At 36.9% G+C, this 13993-nt stretch overlaps 1 protein-coding gene across 3 annotated transcripts in view; it reads right to left on the reverse strand.

Annotated features, from left to right (window-relative positions):
- Positions 1-13993, reverse strand: part of REV1 (REV1 DNA directed polymerase) — a 56130-nt gene that overhangs the window by 9552 nt on the left and 32585 nt on the right. For all 3 annotated transcript variants that reach the window (XM_031605219.2, XM_031605218.2, XM_090127301.1), the window contains 8 exons: positions 12981-13109; positions 12114-12268; positions 9712-9831; positions 6574-6794; positions 5369-5541; positions 3780-3882; positions 1919-2075; positions 1357-1559 (listed from right to left, as the gene is read on the reverse strand). In XM_031605219.2, the coding sequence (XP_031461079.2) occupies positions 1357-1559; positions 1919-2075; positions 3780-3882; positions 5369-5541; positions 6574-6794; positions 9712-9831; positions 12114-12268; positions 12981-13109 (1261 nt within the window). The remainder of the gene's footprint in view (positions 1-1356; positions 1560-1918; positions 2076-3779; positions 3883-5368; positions 5542-6573; positions 6795-9711; positions 9832-12113; positions 12269-12980; positions 13110-13993) is intronic.

Raw genomic sequence — 13993 nt, forward strand, 5'->3', positions numbered from 1 at the left:
TCAATATTTCTATCACTGGTCCAGAGGTGGGAGTTCAATGTATCCTTGCCAAGTTCACTAATGATACTCAGCTGAGAGGTACTGTTGACTCTCTGGAGGGATGAGAGGCCTTGCAAAGAGATCTAGACAGACTGGAGTATTGGGCAATCATCACCAGCATCAAGTTCAACAAAGGAAAATGCCAGGTGCTGTATCTGGGGCGGAGCAATACTGGACACAGGTACAGATGGCAGACAAGTGGCTGGAGATGCAGCTCAGCAGGAAGGAACCTGGGTATGCTGGTGACAGCAGCTCAGCATGAGCCAACAGAGTGTTCTAGTAGCCAGGGGGCAAACAGCATCTTGGGGTGTGTTAAAGACAACATGGCTGTCAGGTAAAAAAAAAAAAGTTGATTCTTCCACTATATTTAGCATTAGTGTGGCCTCTGTGTGGAGTTCTGTGCTCAACAATATAAAAAGGATGTTATAAGCTACTTGGAAGAACACAAAGGAGGACACCAAAGCTGGTAGTAGGGCTGAAGGCATGTCCTGTGAGGAGGGACTGAGGGCACCGAGGTTGTCCAGCTTGGAGAGAAGAAGGCCAAGAGGTGACCTCACTGCTCCCTGCAGTGCCCTTAGGACAGGAAGCAAAGGGAGGTGCTGGGCTCTGCTCCTGAAAGCTGATGGCAGGATGGAAATGGCACAGAGCTGCAACAGAGGAGAGTCAGGCTGGGCAGTAGGAACGATTTCTTTACTATGACAATGGTAACTGTAACAGGCTTCCTAGAGAGGCAGTTGATGCCCCATGCCTACATATGAGAGGTATTTAGAGAATACTGTCAGTAAAATGCTTCAACTTTTAGTCATTCCTGAAGTGGCGAGGCAGTTGGAATTGGTGGTCTTTCTAAGTATTTTAATTCCAGTTCTACATCCACAACAAAGCATGATCAAGCTTTAGGCCACAGTAATAGAGACAGACCTTTATAATTAGGCTTTAGGCTCCTTTAAAGAGCTGTGGCTGTGAAAAGTGAAAGGTAATGCTTTTTAATTTTTCAGCCTTGGCATCTTCCTCATTCCTGTTCCATTTCAATCCTTTGTCAAATGATGACGGGAAGCAAAACAGACAGGAACATTAAGCTTCTATCCTTTGAATAACTTTTATTCTTTGAGTCAGTCTATAAGACTGCTTTTTAAACATCAGTTTATTAAGGTAAAATAGTTTTGCACTAATAACCATCTCTTTCTGTGCATTCTATCCAACTGCAGTTTTTTAAAAAAATGATGCAACATTTTTTTGTTTGTTTGTTCTGCCCACATAAGACCAGCAATTCCAAATTATTACAATATATTGCAGATATTTAGTATTACTGGGTTTTACCTGGGAAGCAGATGGAACCTCAATACTCAAATTAAGCCTGGATTTTACGCTGATAGGAGAATGCAAGCCATTCAATTTGACAGCAGAATCAGCCTTGCTAACATTAGAATTGAGACCAGCTGTGAGATGGGTACCGCGAGATGGAAGAACAGTGCAAGTTCTTGAATCAGAAGATATTTCAAGGTCCATAGCAGCAACAAATACTAAACACATGAAAAGAAGACAGACATGAAAACAAAACAGATCTAACAGTTTAAAAACTCTGAAGTGCCAACATACAGTGGAGCTAACTGCTCTAAGGTAAGTTTTCATTACTCAGTAGTTTACATAACATGTGTCACAATAACAAAACTTTATATTATGAAGTATTCTCTGTTAACACCTTTTTTAAAGATTGGAATAATGCTAAAAATTTATGCAGTATTTTCATTTGTAGCAGCAAAATATGCTCTCAAAAACTTTATATTTGTGTAATATTGAGTAAGTATTCAAAAAGATAACTGAAGTTCCAGTCTGTAAGAACTAATCATTATGATACACGTGAAGTACAAAACTTACTGACCTTCCTTATGTTCTTCTTCTGAGCACTTTTTTGCTTTCTGAACATGAAGAAGATCAATAACTGAATGTGATCCACCAGGTAAGCGTCCAGATTGCACTGCTGATTGAGCTGAAGTGGTTTTACTGATGGGGACTAACTGCTGTACCTGAATTCCAACCTAAATCCAAAACATTAAGACACTCATTTAATAAAGTTTTCAATAAGAACAATAAAAATAATGATCTGTAATTCAATCATAATAGCATTCCCTTCTCCTTCTCACACTGACTTCCTGTTGGGCATGGCAAAGAGAATAAGTATATTAAAAAAGCACGAATAGCCATGTAAAAACATACTATAAAACCCCCAGGATTATCCACCACAATCCAGCAACTAATGAATTACAACGATAATACCAGCTTAACTTCTCTGATAGAGAAAAGCGCTGTTAACAGGACCAAGAAACAACCTGTTCATTATGAAAGTTCTTAGATACTTAAAAATATAGCAGCACTGACCAAGGAAAATGATTAGCATTAAATACAGCTGTATGTACAGGAAGGGAATGGTTTTCTTCAGGACAATCTACACTAAGTCCACCACTTTCAAGTCTAAAAACAAGGAAGAAGATATTGTTTCACTTCTAGAAATGGTTCTCACAAATTCTCAAAGGATAAAAGTATTTCTGTGAAAGCAGTCTTGATCAGATGAGGTGCTCCTCATTCTGAAAAAACACCTTCACTTTTTGTTTACTTTTGAATAAGTACAGAGCTTCAAAAATGTATCCAACTATGAATCCCACATTGTGGGATTTTACTGTCAATTCTCTGTACTTCTTAAGGAAAAAAAAAAACACTAAAAAAATTGCATATAGAGCTCAGAAAGCAAGAAGGAGCTAGTGAACATGTTTTCATCAGGTAATTACATAGCAGGGATACTAATTTAATAATATTAACTGGTTTGTTAGTTGTATTTAAAAGGCAACTAAAACATACTGGGACAAGCCAGCGGACTCATGAGCACAGATGTGGGCACTGACAGTTAAGGATGCAACTTTAGGACACTTCATGACAGACTGAAAAAGGGCACACATCTCACTTTATGCATAAGTTGTGAGGCTTAAAAGGACTAGCTCCAATATAGGCACAGATACTGGGGATGTCTTAAGTCAGTTGAGATGAATACCACTCAGTGAACTTGGTTATACCTGCACTTTATCATATCATCCAGGACTGAACATCCCACTCTAGAACTGAAAAAAGCCACCTGGTCAGAGAAGTACATTGTTTTGCAAAATAAAGCACACAGTACCCTCTAAGCTAGAAAAATAAGCTAGCAAAAAAGACAGGGAGAGGATGATAATTATTTCATGCACTCTAAGAAGAAAAACCAAGCTATGGGGCCGAATTTGCAACACAACACTGTGAATGAACAATCTGCTTTTCATCTAGATAACCAATCAATGCAAGTTTGTTCTAGAAAGCCTCTGCTACGTTTTAAGAAAACCAATGCCAAAATAGTCTCAGACTACTGGTTTACATTGCTATGACAGAACCACTGAAGTAAGCAAGAACATTCTAAAGTAAGTCATGACTCAAGACAGCCATTGATTTCACCTTCAAATAAAAGCCAAACCACAACCTGGTAACTTTTCTGGATCTAAAATTTACTTGGAATGCAGAGCAGAAACTCCAACCTCTGATTGGAGTTCCAAACAGTATCCTCATTAACTACTTAATGAGTGGAAAACTTACTTTACAAAAGCTTTGTATGATCTACACTTGCTTTAGCTTCGCTGTTGCCACCACAGAGAACTGAAAATCTATGAAAGATGAGGAAGAAGTCGACACGGATAATAAATTTGGGTTTTCCATTAACTCACCCCTCGCATATCAGATATGTTCAGTTTCATTGTGTGAAACATGTTTAGAGTTTCTTTTCCGATTACTTTTGCACTGTCTGTTGCATGGTCTAGAGTCACAGTCCTGAAAAGAGTTTTAAAAAGTACTTTTAACAAGGAAACTGTTCCACAAATTCTAAAGACAACAGTTCTGTACTTATTATAGAGAGGATCTTAAAGACCGACACATCACGACTTCTTGCATACAGAAACTGAATGTTATTTTTTCTTTTTAGAAGCAACAGAACTAAGCATATTCTACAGAAAAAAAAGCCAAACAACAAAACATCAAAACAAAACACGTTTACTAATTAGACATTTCCAGAGTGCAGGTCAAAAATTAATTTGCAATGTGTAACATATATTCATGTGTGTTATCTTTTGAAGCTAGACAAATATGTTTCACGTTGCTGTACTCTCAGAAGCACACTTACGAACTACCCTTTGTTCAAGCTTAATTCATAAAGAGTTTACCCAGTATTACTTCAGTTGTCAAATGTCTAAAGCAAGTGATTCAAAGGAACACTGAAGGAGAAGCAGATGTACAAAGGTGCATGTGGATTACAGATAATGATGAGCTTTGATTACTGCTAAGTAACTTAAAGCAAACTTTTGGCAACAACTCTCACACAAAATTTCCTGGTTGTAAATTTTCGAAATCACCATCTAAGAGCTTTGTAGGGCACTACTAGCAGTTTGTAGTTCTGGATTCCCAAATGGCATAGCATTTGAGACAAATAAGAACAGAATTTCAGGGGGCTAATCAAACAAATGAGAGGAATGTAGGTTTTTCTCACCTATGAAGTTTTAATTTGGATGGAGCAAGCGACTTTAAAGATGCAAAGTGTGCCCTCATAAAAAAAAGCTGGACAGGACCATCTCTTTACTAAGGAACAAATGCTTTGATACAGAAATGTCTGCCTGAAGAATAAAGGTGTATTTAGAAGGTTCTGAGAATCCTGTATGAAATAAAATGCTCTCACAAGATGCCATTTGTCTGCATTTCATTCTTGTGTTTTGATGAGTACGCAAGTGTATAAATAAGAGATAAAAAATATTTAGTCAAAATCGTCCAGATGAACAACATGAAACAATCCCACAAATCAGAAATAAATAATTAAGTGTAATAGGGCTGCTTGTGGAAACTGAAGGTCCTCTTCCTCTGTTGACAGCAACCTATCAACTAACTTACTGGGGTATACTTTTGCACCAGGGATGAGCAGCTACTATAGGCAGCATCTCAATGAAATCAAAACTGCTGCAGAGAGACCAAGCAAAAAGCTGCTTTACTATATTGGTAATGATCAAATAAAAAAACTAAGGCACTTCTTGACTGTATGTAAAAGCTTAACTGTGAATGTCAAGAGAATGGGACAAGTTGTCTTCTTGAATAGCTGAAATACAGACACAGAATGTCACTGTTAACATCTGATGTTAACGCAGCTTTGCTACATAGACAAAGAGGTATTGAGCACTTCAAGATTTCTGTCCCATCTTACTCAGATTCAGTGCTCAGCATTCCGCAGAAATGCGCTCAGGCCTACTACTCTTTTTTTTCCATGCATATTTACCTGGCAATGTTATCACAGATTCCATGACCTCCATATTTTGCAGGCTCCACTGGTGCCCCAGCCTTTCTGACCATTATCTTGAGGGTCAATCGTTTACCCTTCATACCAGCAGCTTCAAGTCTACGTTGGATTTCTTCTGAGAGACTCAGAAGGAAGGCTTCTGCTTCCTTAGGCTAAATGAGAAAAGACAATATTCCACTGTTCAGGCTATTAACAGTTTTCAAATGTGTAAGGTAAATCATTAAGCTTCATTATAACCCACTTCACAACACGCTGAAGTGTGCATTGCAAAGATTTAAAAATAAGAAAGATTTTGCAAACTTAAAGACCAAGTTGACTCACTGGCAACTATCTTAATTAGCTCTGAGTATTTTGTTTATATTGTAGGGTGCTGAAGTTAGGCAGAGATGGTAGACTCCTACTGCTGAAATATGTAGTCCTTTTGAAAGTAAATCTTTTTAAAAAACATTTAAGAAAAAAAATATGTCTTAAGAATTTTAAGCCTAATTTTAAACACAGGTGTAGAATATGAATTGCTTGCAAGAAAAAAAAATACATGTTTTCACCATGAGGACAGCTGAACAGTAGAAGAGGTCACTCAGAGAATCTGTGCAGTGTTTGTTCTTGGAGGTTTCCAACACCAGACTGGAAAAAGCCCAGAGCAAATGTTCTGATCCATCTTTCCCTCCTTTCTTTGAGGGAGGGTCTGAACTACAAAACATTTCTCTGAAGCTCATTTTTTTCTGTAATTTCTATAAATGCTTAAGTTTCCAACAACAACAAAATTTTTTTTTTGATGTGTTTTCGTTTCAATTACAAGAAAAACTCAAAACATTTGCAAAACATCTAGTAAAAAATGAACTGGAGCAATCTGTTCATTGTTTCAGACACTGGCATGTCTGAATAATCAGTATTTAAATAAATGAGAATGCTACGTGCTAACAAACCTACTGCAGTTCTCTTTTTCTGTGCCAGACTTGTGTAACAAATGCAGAATAGCCAGCTAATTTTGTGCAGGCTTCTTTTCAGTCCAATAATTTTCCAATCTCTCCTCCCACTTTGGTCTCCTACTTCTTCATTTTCCTCATTTCTATTTGATGGCTAAGATGGTGCTCTGACAGACTGAAGTGTAAGTGAGAATAATCAGAATATGAGAAGTTCCTATGTTGAAAGAAATTGCTGCAGAAAAGAAAGTTTGGATTTACCTGTGTAAACCTTATTCCATAGTTGATTTCTGCTGAAACAGATTTTCTTTCTTTTTCTGTGCGGACAGGTCGATCATCTAAACCACGACAAAACCTGTAGAGCATTTGTCCTGTTTTTGGACCAAATTCTTTTTGCAGTTTTGACATCGAAGCACACTGCAGATCTCCACAGGTTCTAATTCCCAAAGAAGCCAGCTTAGATTCCATCGACCTGCCAACTCCTAACAACAAAGCAATTAGTTCTGTTAACACTACATGACTCAGCCAGACATGTTTTTAATGAATAAAATTTGTCCTTTTAAACTTAGACTACGCTGCATCAAATAAACAAAGACAAGAAATTCCACTCCATGAAACATGATTTCAATGGAAACTTTTGCTGTCTTCATCTCAATTTCTTTAGTTTGTACTATATATAGGATGCAGCAAGTTTTTACATTTCTCTAAAGAGTGAATGATTCCTGCTTGTAAATCTTCCTGACAGGGTACTGCCTGTTGCAGTGGATATAGCTCTGAATATCACAGCACACGATCCAAAAAGAGTGTAAAACATGTAATATGTTTATACACAAGTGATTTAGTCTAAAAGAAAAAAGAAAGAAAAATAGCAAATATTTTGACTACTGTCCCACTGCTTCCTAGGCAAAAAAACCCACAACTATTTCAAACAGAAGTGACAGCACATACGTATCACTTGTGCCTTGAATTACCAGGCACTAGCAACTGTGGGTATCCATGGCAACTGCACATACGCAAGTGTGATAAACTTAAGTATATTTCTGGGATTGGAAGAATGGGCTGTTACTTCAGAAACATATTGATCTTGTGAGTTTACATTACCAGAGTCAGCAAAAGTTATAAATCAGCTTCTATCTTTCATAAGCACTGTTTCTTTACCTAGTGATATTATTGACACAAATACTAACGAGTTTTAACTATGAATGTGTGAGTTCATTGAAAGCACGTCAAAAATAAATGGGACTGTGCTGTCATGTTTGTCCAGGAAATGGAGTATAAAAGGAATTTCCAGTAAACCTGCATCTGTGTACATATACTGTTCCTACTCTTCCATTTCAGTGACAGTCAGTGTGTATATATATACATGTGTCATTATTATCTATAATTCTCCCTTCACAGTAAGTACAGATTCCTGCCATCTTTCTGTTGACTTCCATTATGCCTTCAAGAGCCTCCCTAATCCCTTCCTTCCTCACAGCATTTTCTTTTGTTCTCAGTTACATCTATGGCCATCCTACTCAATCGTTCCAGTTCTTCCCCTACTGAAATATTCTTGTCTTTCCTCGCAATCAGGGAATGCAGGACAAAAGTCATGCACTCTGGCTAAACACAGGATGACTAAGCAACTACTATCAACATGCATAACAGTTGAATTCTACTGTCTCTCTAAGGATCTTCAAGGACTTTTCCAATGTGAGCAATTCTATCCTATTCTGTATACTAATATGGATCATTTTCCTCTGTCAAGCTGTCATTTTCATAACATTTGTGTGAAACTGCATCTGCAAAACTTGTATCTCTCAGAAAGATCTGGCTGAAACTGCCAAACAGTTCACAGATCAGTACTGTCACATACACACACATTTATAAAACATAATCATCACCACAATTGTTTCCTCAGACATCTAGGCAAAAGCCTCTTCGAATTCAACAAAATTTTTGCTCTTTCTGAAACAAAGCAACACATTCTGTCACAATTTACAGTATACAGTATCTAACTAAAGATCCTTACAGAAAAAAATAATTCCCTGCATTACATATGCCTAATTTGTATTCTCAATCTACTAGAATCGAAAACTACCTGTAAGTAGACAAAACCCAACAGCAGATGTACTCTCATGACAGCCTTATTTCTCATGGTCACCTGTGTCTCTGAGAGTTTCTTAAAAGCAGCAGATTAAACTCTCCTTCCTTTTTTTTTTTTGTCATACATGCTGTCTTATTATGATATCTGTGCTATTTTTTCTAACTCTTGACCTGATACACTTCTTCTCCAGAAAGAGCGTTCTCTTGGGTTAGTTCTAATTTCTAAGCATATCATGTTTCTCTTGGTGATAAAATGAGTAACATCAGGTACTTCTTATATTCATTATAATGTAGCAAGGTAGGATCATTTAAGTAACTAATCTGAATAGTTTTGTCAAAGAAAATAAGAATCAGAATGGCCCAGGTTGGAAGGGACCTCAAGGCTCATGAATCTCCAAACCCCCTGCCACACGCAGGGCCACCAACTTCCCCATTTAATACTAGCCCAGGCTGCCCAGGGCCCCATCCAACCTTAGCCTTGAACATCTCCAGGGACGGGGGTATCCACAACCTCTCTGGGCAGCCTGTTCCAGCATCTCACCACTCTCTCTGTAAAGAACTTCCCCCTGACATCCAACCTAAATCTTCCCTCTCTCAACTTAAAACCATTTCCCCTTATCCTGCTGTTACCTACTCTTTCAAAGAGTTGATTCCTCTTCTGTTTGTAGCTCCCTTTAGGTACTGCAATGTACCAATGAAATGCTGCAATGAGGTCACCCCGCAGCCTTCTTTTCTCAAGGCCGAACAAGCCCAGCTCCCTCAGCCTGTCTTCGTAGGGGAGGTGCTCCAGTCCCCTGATCATCTTTGTGGCCCTCCTCTGGACCCGCTCCAATAGGTCTCTGTCTTTCTTGTACTGGGGCTCCAGACCTGGACACAGTACTCCAGATGGGGACTCACAAGAGCAGAGTAGAGGGGAACAATCACCTCCCTGTCCCTTCTGGCCACCCCTCTTCTGATGGAGCCCAGGATACCATTTGCTTTCAGAGCTGAAAGAGCACACTGCTGGCTCACGTTAAGTTTTTCATCTATCAGGACCCCCAGGTCCTTCTCTGCAGGGCTGATTAAGGTTGCATAACATAATAAACTTTAAGCTTCTTCCACAGATATACGTGGCTGCGTGGCTCTGTAGAGGTCTCTAAGATTCCTTTCAGGAATATAATGTTTTTTGAAAATTTTGGATATCTCCTTTTTTTTTGGATCATAAGCAAGGAAAAACATCTAATCCTGCTTGATTCGTAACTGGAACAACACAAATTTGTAGCTTAACATTTTAAAATCAGGTGGCAAAATGTCTTGTAAAATAGAACTGAGTACCTGGAAGATTCGTAACAAGCTGACCCCTGATAAAATCATCTACTTCTTCAGGTTTTAGGTGATACTGTCCATCGGGCTTTGCTTTACGAGTTGCCATTCTGGCCAGCAGAATATTGGAACCTGTAAAAATGACAAATTAAATTGTCTGTGGTAACTTCTGCTTCCCATGTAGAATTCCGCAGCTCAACAGTCAAGGGAAAAGAAGTGCACAAATCACAGTCAAATCTTTATCTTTAAAAAAAAAAAAAAAAACCCAAACCAAAGCAAGTAATAAGTACGTGCAGGATACTTCATGAAGAACACTCAATCTATGTTGTCTTGATGGTGTTCTACATATGCAGAGGTACAGGTAAGCAGTTAACTAACTGAGAACAGCTAAATATGTAGAAGAATAATACTTCAACACTGTATAACTAATCTAAATGTCCATCATATTCAGTGCAAATAATACTTAAGATGACAATTCTTCCAGGCATATTATATATGAAATACTGGAATTAATCTATTATTTAGGCTCTGGATAATCACTAAAAAAATCTAGTGACTTCATTAAATTATTATGTGTTCTCATTAAGTGCAAACAAAGCTTATTTCAGCATTTCTTATTCCCTGTTTATAGGCTTACTCATGCCCAGGCCAACAACATCTCTGAAATGATACCAAAATAGCTTCCTTATTGCCAAATGTCCCATTCTAAGATAAAAAAAAAACCTCACAAAATATCAGAAGAATCCAGTACTCTCATCACTGTGTGTTACTATTGCTATTTTCCTCCCATCTGTGTTCATATTCTTTTAATCTATTTGAAATTTTAGTAAGAACCAACTTGTGTCCACTGTTTCACGTGAAAAATTAAATGAACGAAACAAATACTGACAGTCTTCATTCAATGTTCTGTTTAACTTTAGAGATCCATGTTTTGTCTACAGAGTACTGCGTATCTATCAAACACATCAATGCAGCCACTGATACCATGAGATAACAGTTACCTTCTGTAACACATCATTCTCGAAACACTGAAATAAAGCAGAAAAAACCTAGTACCTCACTTAACAAATGAAAAATCAGGATGTTTACAGAGTAGGGTTTTATCTTTCACTAGCAATGCTTAAGTCAATTCAGTTAGCCACTAAAATCTCCAGGGCAAAAATTAAATATATTCAACTGGCATATCTTCTTTAATTTATCCCTTATCAGAAATAATAGTGTTGAGAGATCCCTTACAGTATAATAATATATACTCAAATTGACATTGTTTTGTATTGGTAACTCTTTCCCATTGGGCAACATACAAATCACTTACACAAGATTTCTGTTTCTGGTAGGCCAAGTATTTGACATCAGGTATCTACATTAATGTAACAGTGCAAATGAAATTGTTTCCTCTGATTCATATACTTCACGATAAATTATGAGTGAAAAGACAGCCTTTTTAGTTTACCTACGATACGAATGGACACCAAAAATATTTTTCAAACATTTCATACAAAAGATCAGAAAAAATTATTTCCTCATAGGTATTTGTCTCTTCCAAAAGAGAACTTAAAGGCCAGGCTGGATGTGGCTCTGGGCAGCCTGGTTTGGTGGTCGACCCTGCATATAGCAGGGGGTTGAAACTGGATGATCATTGTGGTCCTTTTCAACCCAGGCCATTCTATGATTCTATGAACTATTATATCTGATTAGAAAATCATGCTTTAGAAAGTAACAGAAAAAGCAAACACACTAAATATGAATATAAAAGAGATTACAAGTGTGTTCCAACTCAAAACAAGACACAAATATGAATCCAAGGAATTATAGTCTCTGTACTACTATGCTGTCAAGTGATAAAGAAGAATTCTGCTTATATCACAGGTGGATTTTATGGTCTTATATAAGCTTAGCACATATATTTACAGATACTTAAGTCTAATGTTACTAGGAACAAAAACAAAGAAGAAAGGAAGGAGTCGAGTGAAAAAGAAATCAAGTCTTCTTAGAAGTATAATTTTATATATGATACGCAGTACAAATCAACCAAATCTTTGCTTTCAATGACTCAATTGTATTAGATCATCAAACTCCTACTGCCTTCTCCTACACTAAACACAATCTGTGATCAGTTTTCTATTTACTACAAAAATACAGTAGCGTTTCATTAAAATGAACAGAACAATATTACACAGATGGAATTTTAGCCTACTGTTGAGATAGCATAGGAGGGCTGATAGCAACTGTATAAATTTTTGCTTAAATCTTTCCACTTAGGAAAATTTTCTTGTATTTTAATTTATACTAATATAATGTAAATGGCAATATATTCTGTATTTCAAAAACACTTCAGTTATGGCAATATAGCATAGTTCTGATACACCTAAAAAGAGCAGACAGTGGTGACACAAATGAAATAAGGCTCTTACCCATCCCAACAGAAGCAGTGCATTTAGTCTGGGCTTTGATTTCATCACGGATAGCATTTGCAAGTTCATCAGGAGTCAGTCTGGTCTCTGTAAGGATTTCAGTGATATCTACTAGTGCTTCATCACAACTGACAGCTTCGATGTTATGAGTATAGCTATCAACACAAAGTAAAGGAGGTGAAACACCAGCAACAGCTCACCATCTGTTAAAACAAATATGTAGCAAATAAAGTCTTCCTTTTGAGGTAGCATTTCCCTGCTTACTTCGTATCACACAACTTACATATTACAAAAAAAGGCACAAGAGCACATTTCGGTAACATTGCTAACATAGGATGGGTTTCAACATGCATCATGCTTTTAAAGGAACAGGAAAAAGATTTTGAACATTTTTTTTTCAGTCGTTCTGACAAATATCCAGTTTTGCTCAAGTGCATTTTAAATCGGGAAGTGGTTCCTACTACTAGTTTACTGCTCCAATAATGCATTCTTAAGGTACTCAAAAGAACAAAAAAAGCAAACAACCACAACATGAAGAAAAGCAACCAAACAAAAACAACACCTTGGAAGAACCTCATTACTATGGAGAATCCACTTCTCCTCATAAAGGTAATTGATAAAAAATTTAACAGTGAGTCCTTTGGAAGTTAGATATTGACTGTTTGGCTTCAAGATAGAAGAATGGTGCTCAAAGAAAAGAAGTAAAATAGTACAAAAGAAAGATCTAGACAGAAATGGTTTTGAAGAAGTTGAAGAATAAAATGAAATGAGAATACTAGATCAAGAAATGCCATTAAGCAGTGGCATATTAAAATAAGTTTGATAATCTTACCATGGAAGATCATGTAAACACACAGCACATCTTACCTTGCTAGTATTTCATATACTGTCTGTGCAACTTCTTTGTATGCGTTAAAATCATATGAAACTGCTTGAAGGCTTGGACACAACTTCTTTGCTTGTCCAAAAAACATTCCATTCTTTATGCCAGCTTGTCTAAAATTAAAGAATAATTTTAAAAAACAACAACAAACAATTAAATACAGTATCAACTTTCTCTAACATGAGCTTTTCCAAATGAATTATTGGACTTTTCCAACAAAAATAAATTACAAATTTAAAAAGGAATCCAACCGCTACCAACATGAAAAATACAAAAAATAACTGCAAATACAACACTTGAATTTGCAGGCATACAGCCTGGACACAAAATGTCCTTAGGAAGTTGCTTAGGACAAAAAGTCTCTAGAAAGCCCTATGTCACAGAATTGCAGTTGCCACCTTCTTTTTCAAATTAAACCTAAGCGTGTACTACATTGACTAAGGTATCTGGTTTTCATTTTCCATTGTGCAAACTTACAAAATTATGCTCACTTGATAAATAAATTAACTTTTTGAAGCAGACATAAAACTGCTTACCCGAGAATACTTGAAAAAGGTGCCAATGAGTGTGCAATTTCTGGACTACTATTCTTACAAAAGAAAAAAATATTTTCAATACTGTGGCTATATTTATAAGAAGTTATTTCATATTCTGAACGTTTATAAGCTGTTATCAGGGATCCTCAACATAATCTGAGCAAGGAGGAGTTTTAAGTTCAGTAATCACACGTATCATTGTCTCACTGAAGTGATCCTATTCCATGAAGACAAAGAAATGAAGATAACATGAAATCAACAGTATCACTGTGCATTAGGTAGGGTTTTCCTTACCAGGGTTTGTTTCAGATAACAGTTAGGTTAGGCTGAAAACCTTTAAAAAGCAGCAACATATAGAGAGAAGGTCTTATGCTTAATTCTAGCAGTCTACACAACTACCATTTAAAAAAATATATTTAAAAAGTTTCTTATCTGGATAAACTGACAGAAACATGACCTAA

The sequence above is a fragment of the Phasianus colchicus genome, chromosome 1 (assembly GCF_987193195.1).
Source record: "Phasianus colchicus chromosome 1, bPhaCol1.hap1.1, whole genome shotgun sequence".
NCBI lineage: Eukaryota > Metazoa > Chordata > Aves > Galliformes > Phasianidae > Phasianus > Phasianus colchicus.